At 53.3% G+C, this 24,747-nt stretch overlaps 6 protein-coding genes across 6 annotated transcripts; 5 read left to right on the forward strand and 1 right to left on the reverse strand.

The window, feature by feature from the left end:
- Nucleotides 1-5,218: 5,218 nt before the first annotated feature.
- Nucleotides 5,219-6,856, forward strand: PG985_009311 (uncharacterized protein; the record flags this gene model as incomplete). The annotated part of the gene is made up of 1 exon (XM_066829079.1): nt 5,219-6,856. The coding sequence occupies one exon, from the start codon at nt 5,219-5,221 to the stop codon at nt 6,854-6,856; it is 1,638 nt and encodes a 545-aa protein (XP_066683991.1).
- A 1,659-nt stretch (nt 6,857-8,515) lies between these two features.
- On the forward strand, nt 8,516-11,243 carry PG985_009312 (BRO1-like domain-containing protein; the record flags this gene model as incomplete). Its single annotated transcript, XM_066829080.1, has 2 exons — nt 8,516-9,467; nt 9,529-11,243. The coding sequence occupies 2 exons, from the start codon at nt 8,516-8,518 to the stop codon at nt 11,241-11,243; spliced, it is 2,667 nt and encodes an 888-aa protein (XP_066683992.1).
- A 1,178-nt stretch (nt 11,244-12,421) lies between these two features.
- On the forward strand, nt 12,422-14,890 carry PG985_009313 (uncharacterized protein; the record flags this gene model as incomplete). Its single annotated transcript, XM_066829081.1, has 7 exons — nt 12,422-12,484; nt 12,717-12,815; nt 12,908-13,652; nt 13,758-13,899; nt 14,003-14,099; nt 14,199-14,415; nt 14,580-14,890. 7 exons carry the CDS (start codon nt 12,422-12,424, stop codon nt 14,888-14,890), a joined length of 1,674 nt encoding a protein of 557 aa, XP_066683993.1.
- Nucleotides 14,891-15,820: 930 nt separating this feature from the next.
- PG985_009314 (uncharacterized protein) lies at nt 15,821-17,402 on the forward strand (the record flags this gene model as incomplete). Its single annotated transcript, XM_066829082.1, has 2 exons — nt 15,821-16,719; nt 16,814-17,402. The coding sequence occupies 2 exons, from the start codon at nt 15,821-15,823 to the stop codon at nt 17,400-17,402; spliced, it is 1,488 nt and encodes a 495-aa protein (XP_066683994.1).
- A 1,394-nt stretch (nt 17,403-18,796) lies between these two features.
- PG985_009315 (uncharacterized protein) lies at nt 18,797-20,152 on the forward strand (the record flags this gene model as incomplete). Its single annotated transcript, XM_066829083.1, has 7 exons — nt 18,797-18,866; nt 18,925-19,084; nt 19,148-19,236; nt 19,289-19,330; nt 19,431-19,743; nt 19,810-20,042; nt 20,124-20,152. 7 exons carry the CDS (start codon nt 18,797-18,799, stop codon nt 20,150-20,152), a joined length of 936 nt encoding a protein of 311 aa, XP_066683995.1.
- A 1,487-nt stretch (nt 20,153-21,639) lies between these two features.
- On the reverse strand, nt 21,640-23,168 carry PG985_009316 (uncharacterized protein; the record flags this gene model as incomplete). Its single annotated transcript, XM_066829084.1, has 5 exons — nt 21,640-22,128; nt 22,211-22,599; nt 22,663-22,849; nt 22,915-23,000; nt 23,075-23,168. 5 exons carry the CDS (start codon nt 23,166-23,168, stop codon nt 21,640-21,642), a joined length of 1,245 nt encoding a protein of 414 aa, XP_066683996.1.
- Nucleotides 23,169-24,747: the final 1,579 nt, after the last annotated feature.

Here is a 24,747-nt window from a genome sequence, read left to right on the forward strand (position 1 = left end):
TACTGCCCAAACAAGTAGTCTGCCAGATGTTTCAAGTTGAAGAACGTTTCTCTCAGCCTCCTATTGCTACATGTCTCACCTTCGCCGTCCAGCTGCTCTCCGCGAATCCCACATACAGTGCCGACTACTCCCAGCAAGTCTCGGTGATGAGAGAAGGACTGTGATTCGTGGCGCCATCAGCGACCGTCTTGAGGGTGCGGACCCCTAGCGCCGGGCGATCTGGGCGATCGATACTCCATGTAGACCTGATTTATGATGGAATGGGTAAAGATTAGGGCAGATCGCATTCGCAAGTCTTTGATAGGACCCGTTGAATAGGGATTTGCTAGGCTATGGCCACGCGTCGTTCAGTGGGAATTGTGGTGGTAGGTACTTATTCTTCCAGTTGGTAAGTTTTTGTTCTTCCGTGTGGTTGGTAGGCGGCCATAGCTTCCGGACATAAGTAACTCTGCAGGCGATCATGAAACTCACACAGCCCTCTTGACACTGAGATAGCAAGATGAGCCGCGAATACCTCAGCACATCAATGGCCTGTTCGGCAAGGGTGAAGGGTATCAAATCTGCGGCTGTCTGTCTCAAGGAAAATCATCCGTCCGGCGTGATCTGGTCAAAAGCAGGGTTGGGAGTTAAAAAAAAAAACAGATACACTGAGGCTCTAGGGCGCCCGGCCCCTGGCCCCCTCCGACCCAGGAACGTTGCTTCAAAACTAAGAATAGTGACTTGGGATTCTCGCGCCGCAAAAAGTTTGTCAGGCAAACTGCAGTTGTACTGCAATGTGTCGTCGTGAATATGCAGATACGACAGGTCTTGACCAGGCGCCATGCCACCTGCGGCCAACAACGTTTTGTGACGGGTGTTGGATGTTTATTCAGGACAGGTGATGAACCATGGATGTCATGAGAGGTGTGAAACCCGAAACTCTACATCAGACGGGCGTTCGGCTTGCAGTCCAACCAAGAACTGTGTGTGTCTGTCTGCGAGTGTATGTGAGACACTGGAGTGCGGAGTAACCCTGTTAGGCATTTTGACGTTTCCCATAAGGGGAGGTGGCGGCTCTTGAGGTTGTCGATATTGCATCCTATCAAGACTGATGGCCAGCGCCGCCAAGGTGCTGTTCGGCAATTCGACCGCACTATCCCCATCGGCTAAGCATATTCTGCTGGCGGCATTTGGTGACGGCCGGCGGTTGGTGTGCCTGTTCGCACGCAGAATCGCTCGCTAGAGGGCCCCTGCAAAGTAGCATACCAATTTGGCCGGAAGGGCCGTAGTGGCCGATCACCTTTCCCCCCTTATCATGTCGTGCTAAAGCATGTACCACGTACTCCAGACGTGGTGACCCTGAACAGAAAAAGAAATAGAAAAATTATCAGTGCCCATGACGGGTAACAACCGAAGTGCGGACAAGCTGGATCATGTTGTCGTCATTCGACCAGCTATGTCACAGAGGGTTCGCAGGTTACATTGGATAATAACCCGCAATCCCAGTTAGACATCACGAACCGAAATGGGCCGAGTCAAAGGTATCCGTAACTGCACCTGAATTATAGATCGATATTGTTGGTTATGTGGAATTGGGTACTGGAGACCGGGCCAGTAACGACGAGAACCCAGCCGCTAGGAACCAGCAAGCATCAAGTTTTCCGGTAACGGTATGTCCAGTATCCGTCGCGACCAGCCTGGCGACGTCATAAGCCATTGGTGGGAGCGGGCTCTGTGGTCAAGCCATGGCTGGCGTCAAGGCGTGCTGGGTCTTCTGAAACGCCGTGGATACATTGCACATGGAGAAAAGGAAAGAGAAGGCAGAAAGGCTTAGTCGGGTTGATCGTCCCTGTCGTTTTACCCCATTCCGACTTTTGCGCAAATGTACCGACCGAGAGGGGTTGTACATATGCCGCTGGCTACTCCGTACTTTGGTTCGCAACCCAAAGGCCCCATACAGACTTGTCGCCCGTCCCTTGTCGACTGTTGACGACGCCTTGAAACGAGAGAAAGCGCTATATGGATCTTGAGGCTGGAATGTGTATATTGCGGCGAGTGACGAATTACTGTAACAGCAAGGCGGTTCCTGACGTATTGTTGTCGCTATTTTCAGTGCATACGATGCGGGTAGGTCGCATTAACAGGGCTGGAGCGTGTCTGATTGCTGCTAATAAACTCTATTTCAGGCCCTGGACAGGACCAGAAAACCCTTGCCTCCTAGAACCCAGCACAGACCCAGCACTTTGAAAAGCTTTTGTGGGCTCGTTGACAGGGCGGGCTGGCTGGCGGGTTGCGCATGACGGCTAGCGGATAGGGAAGGCAGGCCCTTGTCAAGGGGGGTCTGGACGCGTAACCTCCAGGTTTCCTCACCACAGAAATCGCCAGTGGAGGGTCGGGACGAGCAAACCTTTAGGTTCGGTCCAGAAACGCTGCCAACAACACTGCTGGATGACAGGATCGTAGTTCGGACGAAGAGATGCTCTCTGTGTTTATACTACTTTACCTTTCTTGGCGGTTCATACTTCTCGTGGACGAAATCTCGAAGGCTGCCATGAGATATGCTAGTGATGGTGCGGGTACGTAGAGAGGTTGCGGTTGAGACAATTTGATAAGTAATTCTCCGGTTGCGAGACCGCTGCTTGGCCACCACACCGATCCTTCGCATTTGGCAATCGCGTGATGGTTGATGGGCATGCTGGCATGCTGCAGCGGTACTGTGCAGCAGTCTAGTAACCAGCAATCTGGAAAAATTGGTCTGATGTCGCTGTGGAAATTCCTCCACGAGTCAATCTGGGGCTTGTCTGGCAGATCGTTGGGCGGGTGAAGTATCGGGACAGTCTTGTAACACGGTGTGACCAAGCTTCCATCAGCTACCACTGCACACCACAGCAATACCCAATGAAAGAAGCCAGTCATATCTAAGAGTTAACGTGCTGTTGATGACTATTCGACATCTGTTTTTATTATTGTATCGACAGACACATGTATGGTTTGTTTACCTGATTGATTCATAGACTTTGCTAACTGCTAGCTGGCCTGGGTGTAGGTACGTTTTCAACCCGGTGTACATACACGAAAGCCAACATCTTGAGTACTTGAAAATGGCCCCGAACACAAAAGTCCTCGTGTTTCTTAGCTCATCGTATATGTACAATTCTAGAGCTAGGATATACTTGAAAAGATTCCCATGACTGCGAATGCAGGTTTGTGTCGTATCGCAATGAGACTCGGCCGATGCATACATATATGGATATATGCGACTCTCCTTGAAGACCGAGAATCAGGATTGCTGCAGCAAAAGCCATCGAGTCCCATATTTTGCGCCGACCAGGGTAAATGCGCTGGGTATTTCGTAATCCTCCTACCTCCCTCGTTATCCTGTACTGCGCCGCACAAATCTCGTTTACGGACAAACGCATAATTGCTCGATGAACTTGCATCACTCCACACCCTCTGCCCTCTTCATGCGCACGACGATGGTGTTGCCCATTCTCTTCAACATAGACAAGTCTGGTGTGTTGTTCGCAGGACACGACGGCGTAAGGCGAAGTAGTATAACAGGCACCGCCACCGAATGCCTAAGTAGGTAGTGGTAGTGGTAGTAGTAGTACGAATACCTGAGTCAAAGTATACTGTGTAGGGATACCCGAACGCAAGGAGCGCCCGACCAATGACTTACCCTCATCTGTGATTACGCGTAGCTCAATCTTGCTCAATCTAGACTTGTGGGACCAATCACTTGTTCTCAAAGCTCAAAGCGCCACGCGCGGTGGACTCAGCTTACCACGTTCCTTGGCAAGTTGGCGGCGGGTGTGTTCCTCTTCTTTCTTGAGGTTAGCAGGCGAAGATTTATTCAATAGCCGAGAAATAATGGCAGATGGGCGAGTTAGTGCCGGCCTGAAAAGTTCGGATATTTGTGTGTAGGCGAGTAGCTAATCGTAAATACAGTTTAGCTGACAGGAACGGCGCGCACCTGGTTGGAACAACACAAAACGGACGATAAAAGATTGCAAACGCAGGAACGATAAAAAACAAAACCCGAGATGTGTCGAGCGACGTAGGAAACAGGAAGTTTGGGCCGGTTGGTTGAACCAGCGGTCACCAATTAAAGACGAATCTCGGGTGTGATATGGACTCAGGCCATACCCTGCAACCTGGGCAAGCTACCTACTCCTTTTCGTTAATCTGCTACCATTTCATTTTCCTTTCCCTCCCCCAAGCGGGCAGCTAAAGAAAGAAAGGTACATCGCACACTTTTGTTGATTGCGCATCGATTGGAGGCGACAGGCGAGCATGCACGCACGACAGGGCCAGGCACAGTACTGCTGGTACTGGACAGGGGGGGCGGCCGGCCACCATTTTCTGCTTTAGTCTCATTAACCAGCCCCCCTGAACATCCGAACGAAGGAGGATACAGCAGTCTCCACACCTTTCCAATCCAGGTCCACCCGTGCCAGCTCCGTTGTCCCTCGCCATCAACTTACTGTGTTGCGTGCATTAAGGCCAGTACCTACCGCCGGCTCTCTTATGCGCCTATCTTCATACCATCAATCTCCCTAGGTGCTAGGTGCTAGGGGGACCAACTAGAACTAAGGTAGAAGTAGAAGTAGAAGAAGGGGGAGGGACCCTTTTCGCTCGAGTACATCTCATGTAATTATCCACTTACCCTCCCACCCTTTCCGTGGCCAAGTTCTCTCTTCCTACACTCGCTCGGGACTCCTTCTTCTTGGATAGCTATTTCTTCTCTTTTGCCCTTCTATTTTCTCTCTGTCCGTTTCTCTACGACAGCAGGGACTCGATTGCTTGCTACACCACCTGACATTCGCCTGTCGGAAGGTCGCTTTCCCTCTTTCTTTTTTATGCTTGTCTCATCTCTCTACCATCAGGGTACTGAGGTGTAAGTCGTTCTTTAACTCAGTTGTGTAAGACAACCGAACCGAGCTCTCCACGCCAGCTGATCCCGTCCCCGAACCACCATACCACTTTTCAGTCGCTTGTCGCAACTGTCAAGTCAACGGCTCCTGTCATCTGCTACACCAAGCCACGACGAACACCGGCTTGGACCGCGCTAGAACGTGCGACGCCCTTATATGACGTCCGGGAGCTGAGTGCGAAAAAGAAGAAAGACCAGTCCCCTGTACATTTCCCCCCTGAGCACCTATACCGTGATCTTGGGAAGTCTATTATCACACATACCATGGGAGCTAGGATGCCCTCACCACACCAACGGTTTTTCAGTATGAGAAACCCGTTCTCAAGATGCGTGCTCTTCGCAGTCGCGCTCTTGTTCCTGCTCGCCCTCACCTGGAGGACAGACCGGATGGATGATGTAACCACACATATTATCAAGGCCACTTCGCCCAAGGCCGAAGACTTGAGCTCCAAAGCTCAGCAGCCCCTTGGCGAGGAGCCTGCAGCAGTGGCTCCGGCCGCCCCAGCGGCGCCAGCGGCCCCTGTGGACGTTGTCCCGGTTTCTAATGCCGTCATGGACTGCCGCATTAACACTACCGACATGTCCGTATTGCAAGCCAAGTACCAGCTCGAAAATGGATTCGAATACTTCAAGCGCTACGTCAAGATCAACCGCGAACCCATCGCCCGAAAGACCATGACCAAGCTTCAGCAGGACTTCCTGCCTACTGCTTTCAAGACCATCGATTTTAACTACCCGGACGCCTACGGTGAGGAAAAGTGCACCCCGCCGCTAGAAGTCTCCGTACCCGAATCGCCTTATCCCACCTCGGGCAACCTCAGCGATTTCATGTTCGGTGTTTCGACCACTTTCAAGAGATTCAGCTCGAGCAAGACCAGCCCCGTCAACGAGTGGACGTACTGGTTGACCGACGGAAAGGGCAAGTCCAACGGCGGCAAGCTGGTTCTTCTGCTCCTGGATGCGTCCGAGGAGCAGATCCTCGAGGCCAAGACGATCCTGACCGAGCGTGGTGTGGATGTTGACGTGTACCACTCCGACTCGCGCATGGAAATGGCCGTCCGCTACCTCACTCTCGTCCCGACCTTGTACAACCACCCCGAGCGCCCGAACAAGAAGTGGCTCGTCACTTGCGACGACGACACCTTCTTCCCCAGCGTCCACAAGCTCACCCAGAAGTTTGAGGAATACGACCCGACCGAGCCGCTCTACATCGGTACCCTGTCTGAAGATGTCAACAACGTCGACCGCCATGGATCCCAAGCTTTCGGTGGTGCCGGCGTTTTCCTGTCTGTCCCATTGGCTGCTCAGGTCCAAGCCAACTATGAGAGCTGCAAGTCCGAGGCCAAGATTCGCGAGTCCAACTCCGGTTGGGGTCCCCAAGGCGATATCCTTCTCCGCAAGTGTATCTACGAGAACAGCGATGTGCGCCTGAGCGTCCTCCACGGCCTCTACCAGCTTGATCTCTACGGCGACCCGTCCGGATTCTACGAGGCCGGTCTCCAGCCCATCTCTCTGCACCACTTCAAGGGCGGCGGTTGGCACTCGGCCCTCCCTTGGCAATACACCAAGATCGCCCACATCTGTGGCGAGGACTGCACTTTCCAGCGATTCCGTACCAAGGATGACTTTGTCCTGTCGACGAGTTTCAGTGTGGTTAAGTACCCCAAGGGTGTGGACTTCAACATGAACCAGATGGAGAGGACATTTGCCGCCGCGCCCCAGGACAAGGGCTGGAACTTGGACTACGTCTTTGACCCCCAGCGTCCCAGTCTGCTCAAGACGGGCAGGAAGATCAGCTGGGATCTCCAGGAAGCCACTGTGAACGACGACAACACCGTCACCCAGATCTATGTGCGCAAGGCGAACGATTGGAGATGGGTCGACCCGGAGAACACCCCCATGTCTCAGAACGACGGCATCATCGAGCTTGTGTGGGTGCCTTGAAAACCTGCATACTCGAAGATATGAGATATGAACCTTTCTATGACCGCCTTGATTGGCACAAGCTCTCTTCGCCCCTTCGACATATCACCCTCCAGCCGTTCTTTACACGGCTTTATGCAGGTTTTCGCACTCACGGAGTTTGGTCGATCTCCTCTTTTTGACTATGGTCGCCAGACCGTCCGGTCGCCGCTCCGGGTCCTCATTAGAAGCAACCGCGGCCCCGATTCGAAAGCTTTGCTTCGAGACGGGACCGATACGCCCCTGCTTCTACTCGCTAGGCTCGGGTGAGGATACAAGACTGCTGCCCACACTTAGTGACAGCATCGCCCTCGCTCCCCTCAGGACCCATCCGCTATCAACGATAATACATAATTCTTGGCAAACACGCTCATCGTTTTTCATGATGGGTCGGTCGACTTCTTCAACTTCACCACAGTCCTTCTCAATCACTATATTCATTAGCACACCCTTTTAAAATCGAGCTACGGCGAGCCCGGCGTTCAGCAATGACGACGACCTTTCAGCAAACATTTTTGCGCATATGTAACGGAGTACGGACGGCTCATCTTCGTGCCAACAAACACGCCATTACATGCCACATTACCACTACCATCTCTGTTTACCATACCTTTCTACTTCTGTTCCAAAAATTTCCAATCATGTACGCGATAGACTCATTTTTGAAGTGTGGGAGTACCTTGGTGTATAGATGTTCTTGGGACACAGGCCTTCGAATTACGAACGAATGCTTTTTGGCTTATTGGCGACGCACATTCGGACTTGGCCCGGCGATATGGCAAAGTTTTGGGGGTCTTTTCTTCACGAGGGCGAACAAAACGAGGGCGGGCGGTCTGGCGGCTTTGGCTTGGTGGGATTTCGGCAACCTCCCTGGATATCGAAGTGCTCGGAACAGGGTGCTGTGGAAGTCCTCGGAGCGATTGCACAGTACAGTACATAGGCAATGAATGCAGAGAATACGAAATGTATCAAAAATACCACACACTACACTGTTACAGAGGATTCATGATGAGACAACGTGAGTGGGCAAGTTGATCTGCAGGATACTTAAGATGAACGCGAACCTGAAACACAGCTACCCTCATGTGCCCGGCACGCGTCTTTCCTGGTTTGCGAATTCGGTGGGCTTGGCAAGGAATACCATCTCTTACAAGACAAGCTTACAACGATGTTTAAAATAGCATATAGAAGAAGATATTATGTAATACCTTGACAGTAAAAGCCAGCCTGAGGTGAAGGACGAACTGCTGCTGCCCCGATAACTGTGCAACCCTCGATTTGAAGATTAGACGTATCGGATAGGACCCTAAGCCACTTAAGACGTCAGCCACCCCTCCAAAGCCACGCTGCTGGCTGCGTTGTCTCTGGGCCAAGGAAGACCCCGCCATATTGAATGACTAAAAAGGCCGTTTTCCAGCATTGCGGGATGAAGTCATTGCTGTTGTCGCGAACGTTGGCCGGTTGCTCGATCACAGGTCTACTCGGTTACTTGTGCAATTCTGCCTTATGTATTTGAACGTACCTTTTAATCCTTAGATGACCCTTTTGTGAATTCACCGTCTACTACAACTACACATACCTTTTCATTTGAGCTTACCGTTCGCGAAATCCTTCCATCGGGCCGCATAGAAAACCTACCCGATGCAAAACAACATCCTCGCCGTCCCCTTCCGCAAGGGGACCGCCCTGTCGCTGTCGACCGCGGTGCGACAATACATCTCGACAAAGTATGACCAGCACCCGGACATGTTCCGACAGGACCTCGAGGTCATCGACGCGCTGCAGCGGGACGCCGTCAACGTCCGGGAGGCGCACCAGAGCGGCGTCAAGAAGCTGCAGGCCTACGCCGCCCAGCTCGTCTGGATGGGCGGCAAGTTCCCCATCGACATCGGCGCCGACTTCACCTGGTACCCCTCGCTGGGCTACAACACCGAGCGGCCCATCGTGCACAACAACCTCAAGTTCGAGCTCGCCAACATTCTCTACAACCTCGCCGCCCTGTACTCGCAGCTCGCCATCGCAAGCAACCGGTCCGCCACCGAGGGTCTCAAGACGGCCGCGGCCTACTTCAGCATGTCGGCCGGCGTGCTCAAGCACCTGAAGGACGAGGTCATCACCGAGCTGCGCACGACGCCGCCCGAGGACATGGACGAGCACACCCTCGAGTCGCTGATGCAGCTGCAGCTGGCGCAGAGCCAGGAGTGCTTCTGGCAAAAGGCCGTTATGGACGGCTACAAGGACGCATCCATCGCCAAGCTGGCTGCAAGAGTTAGTGACTTATACAACACAGCGGGCGAGGCGGCTATGCGGTCCGAGGCCATCAGCAGTAGCTGGATACACCACATGAGCGCAAAGCATCACCACTTTGCGGCGGCGGCGCAGTACCGGGCGGCTTGCGACTGCCTAGAGAAGAGGAAATACGGAGAAGAGGTCGCGAGGCTACAAGACGCCGTCGCATGCGTCAACGAGGGCTTGAAGGAGACGCGAGGCGGATACCTCAGCAAAATCGTGGTAGACGATCTCAATGGGCTCAAGAAGCGAGTAGAGGAAGACTTGAAGAGAGCCGAGAAGGATAACGACATGATTTTCCTTAGTAAGTGTGGCGCGCATATAACAACGACTATGGGACATGCACCAGATCTAACTTTGCTCAGATATTGTGCCGCCGAAATCCGAACTGAAGCCCCTCGATCGCGCCAATATGGCTATTGCGCGCGTGCCACCAGAAGTGGCGTCGCCCCTGGACCACCTGGGTGACAAGTGCGAATTCGGACCGGCACTGTTCACTAAGCTGGTCCCATACTCTGTCCATATCGCCGTCTCTATCTACGAGGAGCGACGAGACCGGATGGTCAACCAAAATATTATCGCCGAGTTGGAAGTGCTCAACGAAAGGATACACGAGATATTGTCTTCGCTCAACCTTCCTGGGTCCATACAGGCTTTTGAGAAACCTCTTGGGTTGCCTGGGACTCTGGTACAACATGCCGAGGAAATCAGGCAAGCCGATGCAATCAACCGATTGCAACGGAGCTTTGCCGATATTGATAAGCTGAGAGCTGCCGATATAGCGGTTTTCGAGGAAGGAAAGGAATTACTGCAGGCTGAAGAGGAAGAGGACAACCGCCTTATACGCCGGTATGGCACTGACCGCTGGAGTCGTCCCGAAAGCCGGGTTGAGCAAACTCAGGGGGCAAAACTTTGGACTCAGGTGGCAGAAGCGGAGGGTTGGTTCGGCAACAGTGCCAGTAGCGATGGGGTGGTGCGCGACAAGTTCCGCGCTATCGAGCCCATCCTGGCAGTACTGGCTGGGTCTGATAGGGGTATTATGGACTTTGTGCCATCGTCCCGGCGCACCGAGATTCCCGAATCTCTCAAGCCCGCCATCGGCCGTTTACGCAGCGCTTATAACGACGTGACACGCCTGGAGAGCCGGAGACGACGCAAGGCCGAGGCACTTCGAGAGAAAGCCAAGAGCGATGATATCAAGTCCGACATATTGGCCGAAGCCGCGAGGCTAGAGCGTTCGCAGGCTGTCGCAACGGCCATTGTACCTGCGCATTTTGAGGACTTCTTCGAGAAGCGCCTGGATCTGCTCTACGAACCTGACCTGGAGCTGGTGCACAAGGAAGGGACCGAGCAGGAGAAGCTAATCAACGACCTGATCCGCGTCAACCGCGAGTTCGAGAGCCAGAAGAAGATTGTGGGCGACAAGGGCAACCGGGAGCGGGAGCAGGCGCTGCAGAAGCTGGAGAACGCCTACTACAAGTACAAGGAGCTCGTGAGCAACGTCGAGGTCGGGCGCAAGTTCTATAACGATCTTAGTCGGATCGTGGGCGGCTTCCGCGACGGGGCTCGGACGTTTGTGACGGAGCGGCGGCGGGAGGCGCGCATGATTGAGGACGACATCAACATGCCGCCCTTGCACGGGCTCTCGCTCGAGCATCAGCAGCAGGCGGCGCAGAACTATGCGCCTGTTCAGAGTCAGCAGGCGTCGCCGCAGCAGCAGAGCCAGGCTCAGGCGTTCTTTAATCAGCAGCAGCAACAGCAGCAGGAGCAGTTGCAGTTGCAGTTGCAGCAGCAATTACAGCAACAAGCACAGCAGGCTCAACAGGCTCAGCAGCAGCAGCCCTCGAGGCAGTCGGTTCACAGTCCGGCTGAGGCTCGCATCCAGTCCTGGGCACCTCCGGCCGAAACCGTCGCGCCGCAACCCCAGCAGCCAAGAGCGAACCCGATGCAGGCCATGTGGAATCCGGAGATGGGTATCAAATTCGGAGGCGGGCCGGCGCCTTCTGGAGCGCCAGCGCAAGGCGCGCCCAAGGGCGGTCAGACTACGTGGGATCCCACAGCCGGGATCCGCTTTGGATGATTCCTAGGCGGGAGTGGAAGGAAATGTACGAAGGGGGAGAGCGAGTGGGGTCTCTTTTGATTTGAGACTGAAGAACGATATACCGGTAGACCAACACTGCGACGTCGCAGAGTACGATACAGAGCTTACGACCAAGTTTACTTGATAGACTATTTACGAGTGCTTTGCACACACACCCCTGCATATTCTAGTGCCGCAGATTCTTCTTACGGCTCCTCTACAAATTTGAAATGTCCGTTGATTCGCGGCTCATACGGTAGATAGCAGAATAACGAAATCACATGAAGGGCACGATATTGGAGATGGCAAATCGATCTGCCAAGCGCCAATCTAGCACCCGCGAGCCTCAACGTGCGGTTTGTAGCGTAGGCTATGCTGGAATTGGCTGCTCCGACATGCTTTATTGCCTTTTGCGTTAAGGATATGGGACACTAAGAAAAGGCGGCATGCAGTTATACTCCACCTCGGGCAATGAGCCATCCACACACATTTGAAAGTTGTCTGTTTAACCCGGGCCACCCCCAGGATAGTGTGGATATTTATGTGGTATCCATCACACCACACCACAGCCGGCCGGGCGTCGGTGATAAACGAGTCAAAAGAAAAAAAGGCTGCTCCGCGCCGTGGGCGGTTCTCCTTAGAGTAAGTAGCAAGCAACGGATTACCCTTTTCGATCACACCGCATCTAACGTGCCAGCGTGCTGTTAGTTGTTTGCCTGTTGTTGGTTCGATACGTTCGATAGCTCAATGGAACCCACCCACACATTAAACCTGCTTTCATGGGAGGCAAACAAGAAGAACACCCCAGGCTACCTCTCACCGATGCGTGTGCTCCCAACCGGCATTCTTCGCTTAGATCCGCGGAGGCGGCGGCAGCGCGCGGGCGGGCTCCTTTTAGACTCTGGTGGGCCGCTGGACCCCTAGAGTCCCCGACGGACTCGACTGGCGCCGGTGCTGCAGCCTCTTTATCGGTGGTTGCTTGACAAACCATGTCGAGTCCGAAATTTTCTTTCTTTCTTGTGGCTTATATATAAGTGCGTGTATTGAAGATCTGCTCAGGTGTATCATTTCAAAAAGGAGAGGCTTCGTGTTGTTCTGTCTTTTATAAGATCGGTTTTTGAATATATATTGTTCTACGTTACGATCCTCCCTTTAGAAACACATATTCAGCCGGCGTGATGGCGGTCGTCGTACCGCCGCCCCGGAAAAAGGAGCGCCTGACCGGCGGCTCGCTCATTGCGGTCATTACTCTTGTGGATGCCGGTAAGCAGCGCGCCATAAATTGGGGAGGCTTGATGCCTTTCTGTTGCCAGGAGAGTGATGCTGACGAGATGGATCGATAGTCTCTTCGTGCTGGTTTGGATACTGCCAGGTAAATAAAACGAACATGGATCGATGATGTGCCGCCAAGAGCGAGGATTGGATGATGTAGAGGACGTGTCAAACTGACCCTTGGGTATTTCGATCGAGCAGGGCGTCTTTGCTGGTGTGCTGGTCTCCGAGGACTTCCAGAGGTTGTTCCCCCAAACGAGCAATGCGAGTATATCCGGCATCGTCACGAGTTGTTTCTTGGTACGTTTACTCGCCCTCAAACCCCCAATGACGCCGTATTTCGTCCTTACCCCGAAGCGAAAACGCAACGCTCACCCTCAACCCCACCCCAGCTCGGCGCCTTCTTCGGCGCCATCGCCGCCTTCATCCTAGGCGACAAGCTCGGCCGCAAACGCACCATCGCCCTCGGCCACACCCTCAACCTCGTCGGCGCCGTGCTCCAGTTCACGAGCTGGCACCTGCCGCAGCTTATTTTGGGCCGCGTCGTCAACGGCGTCGGCATGGGCATGACCTCGACCATCAGCCCCGTCTACCTGGCCGAGTGCGCGCGCTCGCACCTCCGGGGCCGTCTGCTCGTGGTCGGCGCCAGCTCCAACACCTCGTGTTTCTGTCTCGCCAACTGGATTAGTTATGGTATGTACTTCCAGGACCACGGCGCCGGCGGCGCCTTGCAGTGGCGGTTCCCGCTGGCTTTTCAGTTGGTGTTTGCCGCGGTCCTGCCGCTGCTGACGTGCGTGCCGGAGTCGCCGCGGTGGCTACTGCTCGTGGACCGGGACGAGGAGGCGTTGCGGGTTATTGCGCAGATCACCGGCGGCGGCAAGGGGCCTTCTTCTCCGTCTTCGGGCGACAGCAGCGAGAGTGATGAGAACGAAAGAGGGAGGCAGGAGCCAACCGAAGAGGATCCACTGGTCGTGGCCGAGTACCGCTCCATCAAGACGGCGATTCGGCTGGAGCGCGAGAGCCGCGTGCCCCTGATCGACGTACTCTGCCACCGCGACCAGACGCAGAACTTTCGCCGGCTTCTGCTGGCTTGCGGGACGCAGTTTATGCAGCAGTTTTCGGGAATTAACGCATTGGGTCAGTCCATACTTTCATTACCCCTTTTCCTGTTCCGTGACGTCTCTCCGTTACTACCGCCGCTACCAAGCTTCGTAATTGACAGTATGATCTAACTTGGAACAGGCTTCTACTTCCCGACTCTGCTGCATGAGAATGTTGGGTTCGACGAGCAGATGAGCCGGTTACTCACGGCCGTCAGTGGTACTATATACCTTGTCGCCGCCTTTGGCAGCCTGTTTACCATTGATCGCGTTGGTCGCCGGAAGTACGTTTCGCCCCTTCTTTCTCCTTTGAACGCCAGACCGCGCCCAAGTAGAGCTGCCACTGCACATCTCAGAGAGGAACTGACTAATTCATTCGTCGTTCAGGTTGATGTTGAACGGCGCCGTGGGCATGTCCGTCTGCCATCTCATCGCGGCCCTCTGCTTAAAAGCGGGCGAAGACGACCCCTCCAAAACCAAGACGGTCAGTTACAACCCCTCCCCCTTTTACTGAAAGAGTAGAGAACGCCTTCTGGGGAGCATTTATGAATGGGATGGCTAACGCTCGGGACATATGTCATAGATGGGCAATGTCACAGTGGCCATGTTCGTCTTGTACCATGTATTCTTCTCCCCGACCTGGGGCGGCGTCCCCTGGGTCTACTCGGCTGAGATCAACTCGCTCGGCTGGCGCTCGCGCGGCGCGGCGGCGGCTACGGGAACGAATTGGCTCATGGCCTTCGTCGTCGTCCAGTTCACCAAGGCGGGCGTGGACAACTTACGCTGGGCCTTCTATCTGAGTATGTCCCTCTTCCCCTATAGTCTTACGCCGCATTTCCTGTCTTGCCGCGCTATTAGCGTGCCGCAGCTATCCACTTGGATTCACCTGCTCATTCATTCATTCCACCCTTTCCGACCGACCCACCAACTTAACTGACCGCGCTAACCAACAAACCACACCCAGTCTTCGCCGCCTTCTGCCTCTGCTTCGCGCCCGTCGTCTTCTGCTTCTATCCCGAGACCTCGAACCGCACGCTCGAGGACATGGACCAGATCTTCCTCCGGAACCCGTCCGTCCTGGTCTGCGGCAACGACGAGATGACGCAGCGGGCGCGGCCCCAGGCCCTCATCGACGCCGAAACCGAGCGGATTGCTTCGGATGGTGGCGGTGGTGGCGGTGATGATGATGATGATGGCGCGGGCGTGGTGGGCGTGAGCTCGGTCACGGTCACGGTCCCGACGACAGTGGTGGCGGAGGGGAAGAAGAGTTCCTGAATAAAAAATGGCGTTGATGCTGCTCTGGATGTGAGTCGGCGCACGGAAGGGAAACAACGAGATTTATGTCCTCTCTCTTTTGGGCCGGGGGGTGGCGGCGCCGGGGGGCTTATCAACAGCCTCCAATCTACTGGTTGGGACTGGAGAGTGCGGGAAGCGTTTATCGCGCTTACCGGTGAGAGCTATGGAAGGGAAGTAAGCCCCACGAGGCGCGAAACGCTCCTCTGGGCTCAAGACTATATATTAATAAGCTATCGGAGGAAAGATAAATGGATGGATAGGAGCACGTCCCATACTCCCCCAGGAGGTCGGTGCGGCTCCGCTGCATCCTTTCACCATCACTGCGATACACACCGCGTGACACGAGGCTCACATTACGGCCGTCCCTTTCTTTGTGTGTAACTTTCTACTTTCCCAGGCAGTGCAGCAACGTCCGATTCTGTTTCGGTCGTTTCTGGAAAATCAAAATTCAAGGTTTAGAGACCACAATACGCCTGGTAGCACTCACTTTTTGAATTCGCTGTGATCAGGGTACTCCTCTCAGTACGCTTACTGAGTTTAAACAGCTTAAACAACCTACACAAAAGACAGGGTACCCTCGAAATCCTCCCCAAATAGAATCCAAGTATATACGAAACCCATAGAGCGACAAAAGCTTGATAATGGCTTCCCGAGAATTTGAAAATTCATTTCCCCCTTTCTATAGTCGTGGTGGTTCACCGGCCTATGTATAAAAAGCTACCCTCGCTCCCTCTCATGTCTGCCTGAATTAACAAGTCCTCTACTCATCCATCCATCACGACGACACATAGATCCACCACTTCTGGGGCAACGAATACATTTGTAGGTGGCATTCTGTTCTTCACGCACTTTCCATAACATAAAGCCCGTCGAGGACCTTACGATAGTCTTGCTTTCATACGAGCAAGGATGGCTACTCAACAGCTGCTTCAGCACCAAGACGGCTCCAATACTTCACTTCCATCGCAGCAAGATACGGTGACCGCCACAGTCAACTCTTCCACCAGCGATTTGGAAAAGGGGACCCTGCGAAATACCAAAGTCGTTGCCCAGTCGAATGGGTCCCCAAACAGGGATGCACTGGGTCTGGTCGAGAAGGTGCGCTTTAGGTATGCCTCGACGTACCGCAAGATATTCGGTGGTATATTCACCATCAATCTTGCCGTATTCGTCACGGTTTTGGTAGTCACCAAGGCCAACCCGGCTTCGTGGGTCGTCGTCTCGGTCACTTCGGCGAACCTGATGTGCTGCCTACTCTTCCGTCAAGAGAACTTCGTCAACCTCCTGTACGAGCTCTTCACCTGCGCCCCTCACTCGTGGCCCCTTGGCCTCCGCAAGCGCCTCGCCAAGGTTTACCACTACGGCGGCTGTCACAGCGGTGCGGGCACGGCGGCTGTGGTATGGTACTCCTTGTACACAGCACTAGCTACGAGGGACTTCGTCAACGATCCGCAAACCGACGTCTTGGTCAACATGGTGACGAGCTGGATCGTGGTGCTGATGCTCCTGTTGATCCTGGTCGCAGCACACCCAAGCTTACGCCGGCGTTATCATGACTACTTCGAGATGTTTCACCGATTTGCAGGCTGGGCGGCGCTTGTGAGCTTCTGGGTCCAGGTAGCCTTCGCCGCTCAGGTGCGGGCACGCCAACAAGCTCGGCCCGTCGGCATCGTCGTCGTCACCTCGCCCAACTTCTGGTTCTTCTGCGTGTCAACCTCATGCAGCCTGCTCTCCTGGTCGCGCCTGCGACGCCACTCCGTCTACCCCGAGAAGCTCAGTGACCATGCCACGCGTCTCCACTTCCGCTAGTAAGCGACTTTCCGTGTTTATCCCTTCGTGTTCCAGTGTTTATTCCACCCAGTTCACTCCCAATGAGAGTATATACTAACCGAGAGTCGATAGCCGACCCATGAAGCCCTTTTACGGCGTCAAGCTGAGCGATGCGCCGCTAACCGAGTGGCACGCCTTCGCCACCATCCCAGATACCACCGTCACTGACGACGGCGATACCAAGATCACGGGCTTTAGCGTTGTGGTCAGCAACGCGGGCGACTGGACCGGCAAACAGATCGAGGACAATACTTTGGGGCGCAAACTCTGGGTTCGCGGCTACCCGCTCCACGGCGTCCTGTACACGAGCCGCCTGTTCCGGCGCATCGTCGTCGTGGCGACAGGTTCCGGTATTGGGCCCTGCCTGTCGCTCATAGCCGCGGAACAGACCCCCATGCGCATGCTATGGAGCACGCGAGACCCGCTGAAGACATACGGCGAGGAAGTGGTTGCCATGGTGCGCCGAGGAGACCCAAACGCAGTCATCTGGAACACGACGGAGCGGGGGTATCCGGACATCGTCGCCGAGACCTACCAGCTAGTCAGGGAGTCGGACGCAGAGGCAGTGTTTGTCATCTCGAACCCCAAGGTCACGGACAAGGTGGTGATGGGTATGTTGGTGAGGGGTGTGGCGGCCTATGGGGCGATCTTCGACTCTTGAGATGGCCACGTCGAGTCCACGCGTACTTCTATAGATACCCCTGACAGGCGGGTGACAAAAAAAAAAAAGAGCACTGCAAAACAGAATATAAGCTTCCGGGCAGAACGACAACTCTTAGATATACGAAATAGATTAATAAAAAAAATAACTATAATACTATTTTCGTAATAAAGAATATTAAAATGTTTTTTTATTATTTAATTTCACTTAAGTCGAAATCGTGGTACGTCTTAGAATTAATAGCATCATTCGAAGGGTACTTCGTCGAGGCGCATTTACAGTGCTCTTTCTTTTGTCACCCGCCTGCCTGATTTGATGTGGGATGAACAGGGATACAGTGGTGTGTTGTAAATATGAGACTGCAACTCATGAACGGATTCAGAATATAGTCATTGATGCACCGAGGCGCTTTTTTTTTCAGATTGAGGGGGCTATTCTTGCCGACGTGGAGATTTACACTGCATTGAAATAGCCCATGTTCGGATGGCTGCAGGTGATACGGTAAACTATACGTCCCGTACCAGGAGAGAATGAATAATGGACAGGTTGGTTTATCATTCCTGATCTGTTGGTTTTACCGACAAATGAACTGTGATTGTGATAGAGGGCAAGGCAAGAGTGCATTTCCATTCGCGGAGAGCAATAATCATGCCGGTAGGTGCGTGCATGATCACAGCACACCATATCCGGAACGCTGGGTAGGAAACATGTCATATGTAACGCTGACCCTGTTCCTCGGGCCCTTGTGTCACACCGGTCGGCAAAACACTCTTGCCACTTACCTACATAGCTGCCCTCGAGTACCGAATGGCCAGCCTTGCGGACACGATGCAGGAATGCGCGCGGATGAGAGCCACGGCGGCGCCTTGTCGCTTGTCACCTATCCGAACAGACGCAGGTGTCGACGGGTGATTGGGCGCCCAGTCAATATGGCCACGCAAGGAGTTGAGCTGGGGGTGGCACACGAGAAGCGGCCTTGATAGTGCCGACGGCTCTCTGCGTGGGCTGAGGGTGGGAGAAAAAGCAAATGCGATACAAAGGATTGACAGGTATTGATTCGTGTCGGTAAACGAAACCCCGCACCGATTGCCGGATGATTGGATGCCGCTGTAGCGGGAGATAAATTAATCATCGCAATGTCCTGCGCGTACATAATCTACAGTCCATCAAATCTAAACGGCTTTGGGGGTTTGGCAGTTTGTGGATGGGGAAAGAGCGGCCAGCAGGATCGGGATTGGAGGGTCAGGGGTGCAGCAAAGAAAGAAAAGACGGAGCAAACCAGACTGTCGGGTCAAATCACACCCACCCCATGTTCCTACATTGATCGATCTCACGCACGGAAGGAGCTCTGAAAGGTCTGGCCATTTTTCCTGTTTGCGCTTACTTACTTTCAAATGTCCCACCTCGACGTCCAGTTCTCTCTAATCTCACGGTTTTTCATCATTCTTCAATGTTTCCGGCCTGGTATAGTACCAAAGCCAGAAGTAGAGACCTGTGAGCTCTTGTACTCAACATAGGATAGCCCCTCCTTGCGGATTGCCAATTACCCCTGTCCTCACTTCCGCTTCACTCCTCCACAGTCCCTCTTACGTCAGCAGCGCTCAGCCTCCTTCAGTGCCTCCCATGTCTCCCATTCCTCCCATGGTCGGTTATGATACGGATACATACGGCCGAATCCCATCGTTCGTGGGTCCCAAAATCACCTTTCTGTTTGCTTGACACTGTTGGTTAACCTGTTCACACAGGCAGTTTTCTGTCTACGACAACGATCCCTACTATGGCTCGGTGATTGAGCCAAGCAGCGGCAGGACGTACCAGAACTTCAAGCCAGGTCGTGAGTATCTCGCTAGGACGGCTTTGCCAGTCCAATCCCTGACCGGTTATAGGCTACCCTCTACCAGACGATGACGCGGAACAGGAACGTATGGGTATGTTCACCACATGCCGGATCAACCCCCCTCTATCAAGCTTAGCAACACCCTTCTGCATTACCAGAATCAGATCACTAAGACTATCAACGTGTCCCAGACCTCCAACATTGCATGTTCAGGATTGCGCTAGGTGGCAGGTTGTACTTGTCTCCTATCAAGTTCGAAACGACAAAGCATGTCTTGGACGTTGGCACTGGCACTGGTGTCTGGGCCAATGAGTTCGCTGAAGAGCACCCCCAGACTCAAGTCATGGGCATCGATTTGAGTAGGATCCAGCCTTCGCGTTTCCCAAACTGTATCTTTCATCGAGCCGATGCCGAGGATGAGTGGATGTACTATCCACTCAAATTCGATTTCGTCTTCATGCGTGGCATGAACGTCTGCTTCGATAACACTAGAGCGGTGCTCAGGTGAGTTTCTCTCTATGTAGAGTTTGGTCCTTGCAGATGTTAACTTGGTCTCGAAATGCCCGAAAGATCGGCTTTTCTGAACATGAACGCGGGAGCGGCAATCGAGTATCAGGCCTTGACATGGGAGGTCTGCTCTGATGACGGTACGACTGAAGGCACTCACCTGGAACGATGGGCACAGCTGTTATCGGCTGGTGCCACTGCTATGGGGAGAGATGTCCGTTGTGTTTCGCACGTCGAAGAATGGCTCAAGGAATTGGGGTTCGTGGACATCCGTCGAGTACAGGTGCTGCTACCAAGTAAGACAACCACTCCCCTTATTATCGCAAGGCCAACACAGAAAAGAACTTTTCATGTCTGACTACAACAACAGCGAACAGGTGGCCCCGGGAGGGCAAGTGGAACTTAGTCGGGAAGTTCGCGATGGAAGATCTGTGCATGGGGATAGACGGAGTGTCTCGTCGGTTGCTCACTGCCGCTGGACTCCTGCAAGCACAAATCAATGAGCTATTGCCGTTGGTTAGAAGCGATGTTCGCAATACGAATATCCACGCCTATCTGCCGTTGTAAGCCATCTCAATTTTGAGTCTCCAGCAGTGGTTGGACGACTGGTACCCTGTGCTGACGAGTGGCCTCTAGCCATATTATATATGCGCAGAAGCCATCCCGTGAGGAGATGACTCGGTGCGGCGTTGCTGAGCCTGTCCGTTACTCAGGGTAGCTCTGTAATTTCGTCTCATAGGTCGGAATATTGAACGGCTCGCGGAAAGCTATTATTCAGAGACCGATGAGTGATAGGAAAAGTTGATGTGATGTTTTCCTGGGCAGCGCTTAGCATGACCACGTTGGTAAAAGACTAAAAAGCCCCCAATGCGAGGATATCACGAGGCGGTGGGAGGACTGAACGGGATACAAATCTGGGTAGCAAGTTCAATCGCGGTTTTCTCGCATACACATGAGTGAGCTAGTTCAAAAGTGATAGTGGAGACACATGTTTTGAAATAAAGATGTTGGTCGGTACGTCGTCAATCTTTTGCTATTTCTGTCAAGGACGGGTTGAGCGATGCCACTCGGAATTTTCCCACAATATCCGGATGACTTGAATTGGTCTACAAATAGATACTTGGGCACCAAACTTTAATGACTACTAGTCAATACCATGAGTAACAACGATCGGCATAGCATAGCCTCAACCAAGATACCAGACGATAAAGAGTATGCTAATAACTGCTTGGTGTTATGGATTGCCCCTATTATGAAGCGAAGTCGGCGCAAATTAGGGCTCCGGGGCAAGAACTTCTTAGCCGTTTGCATCGAAATCCTGAGGCATATCTAGGTACAACACCTGAAAACAAATACGAGTATACCCGTCCAAGCTTTTACGCTATTCACAGTCCATCTTTCCGTAGTATATAGTATGGATAGGCCATACAAGTTCACCGAAAGCCAAGGAAAGATATCCGTAACTTGCTCAAGCATTACCATATATCTAAGCGAACAAACGGACCAAATAATGAGTCGTGAGAGCTGTTCTGCTACGGCAACAAGAGATGTGGTGGTAGTAGTTGGGCTGCAGGGGTTACGTACCTCATCTGTATGTATAATGACCATCATAATTTGCCGTCTATGGTCGAGAGCGTAGTGCATTTCCAAGAGAAGCTTAGCAAGGCTCTACTGAACATGAGACGGGGTTTCTTGTACATAACAAGATAGCAGCTCAATACTTCGCATATACGTGTGAACCTTTTTATGGTTGTTGGATTTATACAATTATTACGAATGTATTCGAATCCTTATAATCTTTCCCATCCAGTTCCTCATAGTCTGTCCAGTCCTCATCACGTCATTTCCATCCTCCCTTCCTCTTTTACTCATCATAATTGTCTTCATATCCAGCTATCCACGTCTCTGCGATTGCCGCTGGAGCTCAATGGTGTTTTCGTCATCTTCGTCCTCAGCAGTTGTACGCCTCCCAAGCCCTCCCATGTCGTCATAGCGATGGCCGCGACCGTTCCGCTGGCCCACGCTCTCTTCGTCGCTGTCCTCTTCAGCGATCGACTCATCCACGAGGTGCTTCTGCGACGAGCCGAGTCGGATCGCGATCCCCGATGAATCCCGCGGCGGCTTATGATCACCGTCTCCTGCGGGGGCGGATAGGGTAACTTCACTGCCGGCAGCGTGGTGATGGACCTTTGCCGCACTCTTCTGGTAGTGCCGGCTGCTCTCGCTGCTGATGTTGCCGCTGTGGACGCGGACGGCGGGGGCTTCGGGGTCCTCGCCCCGCAGACGGGCCAGTAGGAGCTTCGGCGTGAAGAGCGGCTTCAGCGCAGGCACGCTCGCGCACATGATGCCGACGTTGATCTCGATCATGGACCAGACGTTGATCTGTCAAACGAAAGGGATTCTGGTTAGAGGAGGAAGACGAAAGAAACCGCAGCTTGATAAGGGGTTGGGTGCAAAAACTCACGAGACTTCCGTCCATAAAGGGGTCTGCAGATAGCGTGTACGTGTAGATCGAATAGAGCCGGACGCAAGACATGGCCGTAGCAAAGATGCCGGCGCCGAAGACGCCGTAGAGGACGTAGCGGTCGCGGCGGCGGATCTGCAGGGAGTTGAGCGTCTTGAGGGGCATCGCCAGGATCCAGAAGTCCATGACGATGTTGAAGGCCGACGTGAAGTAGAAGAAGGCCGTCGTGTTGATGCACGAGGCGGCCCGGGCGGCGGGCGCCAGGGTCGGGTCCCACTGCCGCGAGAGGGGCTGGCACTGTCCGAAGGTCACGGAGATGCACACGATGAAGAAGACGCACAGGAGGGCGTGGGTGGTGTAGCAGGCCACGCGGAAGGACCGGGTCAGGGCTGTTTATTGGGGCGATAGGTTAGATGGAGCGGGTTTTGTATGGTGTGTTGGTAATGACTCACCAATGTTGTAATACATGGCCACGATAGAACACTTCGTCGTCACAATGATCACGTAGTACAACAACTCGATGGCGTATGTGAGCTTGAGGAGAGTCCCCATCTGCTCTATCGTTAGGGTGAGTATCGAAGCACCCAAACCGGCGTCCCGCGCAAGGACGTTACAGATCAGGTAGCCGATGACGAAGAGCTGTGCATTCCCATATGTCAGTCAACTGTATTCGGCCATCTAATCTGAGAGACGATGAGACGTACCATAGAAATGAAGATCAGGATATTGTCTGGTCCGGTTTTCTTGATTAATCCGGTTCGGATGATGCCCCGAATCAAGACGATAAGAGCTACCGAGTTGACCATCTGTCAGTCATGACACCCAGCATATCGACATACCAAGCGAGAAAGGGACAGAGCTTACCTGAGATCGCCGTGAAGACAAACGAGATGTTGACCAAGGCATTTGCCTGGTCAACCTTGTTTGGTAGCATCGACGGATCCATCGCGTTGTCCATTCTGACTAGAAGAGACGTGATGAGGGTATTCGCGGTCCTGCTGAGTACGATATTGGAAAAAATAAAGTCCCCAGACCTATCCAGTCAACATCAGACACTGCCTCGTAAGGAGAGCCAATCTGTTGATTTAGAGTAGGTAGATTATTATGGCCGATGAGACACCCAGATGTTAGGGGAGAGTTTGAGTTTCCCTATTCATTATATAACCAGACCTCAAACCTGTGCCATAATTGTGCGAGAGGCGACGACGGGTTCGTGGGGTGTAAGCCATAGCGTTTGTGGATACACGAATCTCACGAACGCTGGCATCGATCTCCGTCCAGGCCCAAGCACCCTTCCCCCAGAGCAGTTGCGCTCGAGATGGGCTGAGTAAGGGCGATTGTCGAGGGATAGACCCTGTACATGTGCGATTAAACGTTGTAATGCGGATCTCGCTGATGGATCCTGCCCATCAAAGATATTCGCTCTCTCGGCCGGGCCCCACTGCCTGCGGAATTTGGTACGTGTATGCAAGTACATATCTACATACACTTTAGCAACCACGATTCGGAGGAGACAGACTAACCTCAATGCGGGTTTCACCTCGTCGACTATAATCCGCTGTGAAGTCTATTCGGCTTTAAGAAACAGCAGAATGAGCCTCGGCGATGTGGGCAGATGCCCTCTTGCCTATGATTCGCTGAGCGGTACCTCGCTTCATTCGGTGACTTGTTCTCACAGTCCCGTATAACTGAGGACAGGCCTGGCGGAATTGATATATTTAATCTATTGCCAGCTTTTGGTCCAAGGCAAAGTCGGCACAGCAATGAACGAAACCAACGTTGTTGGGCTGTGCCATGATACGGGTAGTGGTGACTTGATTCGGCCGTTACAAGAGGTTCCCGTCGTTAGCACGCGGCTTGTTCGTATACCTATACGTCGGACTGCCGCTGGCACTTTTCTCTGGCGCTTGTGCAAATCTGATGGTGCGTATCGAGACGGCCTACCAACTTCGGACTTATGGTGTTCCCTGTGTGGTGGATCCCCCGTCTGCTGCAATGGGGGTGTCTGTGTGGCAGGTAGGTAAGTACCTTGGGTAATTGGCCCTTGTGGGAAAAGCCAGCCGCCCTTGCAACAAAACGCATGCCCGCAATGGCGGTAGTTATGCCGACTTGAAACGCTGGGGCGAGGGAGGATTTCTGCGGCGATGGAGAATTGCCCGGGCCTCTACCGCCGCCTGAATTGCTGTTGTTCTATTGAACCCCGTCCGGCAGTGAGCCAATAACTGGGTCCGAATAGGTCTGACTGACCGGCAGCGGCAACGTCAAAGTCACGAGTGATCTAACATCAAGAAGATCTTCAACGGTTCACGCATCGTGATGGAGACTGTCGATGGTGGCATGCGACCATCTGCAGATCGACATCATTCTCAGCTCTGTCTTCCATGTAGTTGGCGGCAGGTACGCCCAACCAGCTGGAGAATGTCTCCACAATGCCAAGTGACCTGCTTCTGCTTCTGCCTCTGCCTCTTCGTAACGATCAACATCCAAGAGAGAAATTTTGGACTGTTCAAAAGGCAAAAGGCGGTGCAAGTTCCACA

The sequence above is a fragment of the Apiospora marii genome, assembly GCF_038362585.1.
Source record: "Apiospora marii strain CBS 49790 chromosome Unknown utg000005l_segment0_segment0, whole genome shotgun sequence".
Taxonomy (NCBI): domain Eukaryota; kingdom Fungi; phylum Ascomycota; class Sordariomycetes; order Amphisphaeriales; family Apiosporaceae; genus Apiospora; species Apiospora marii.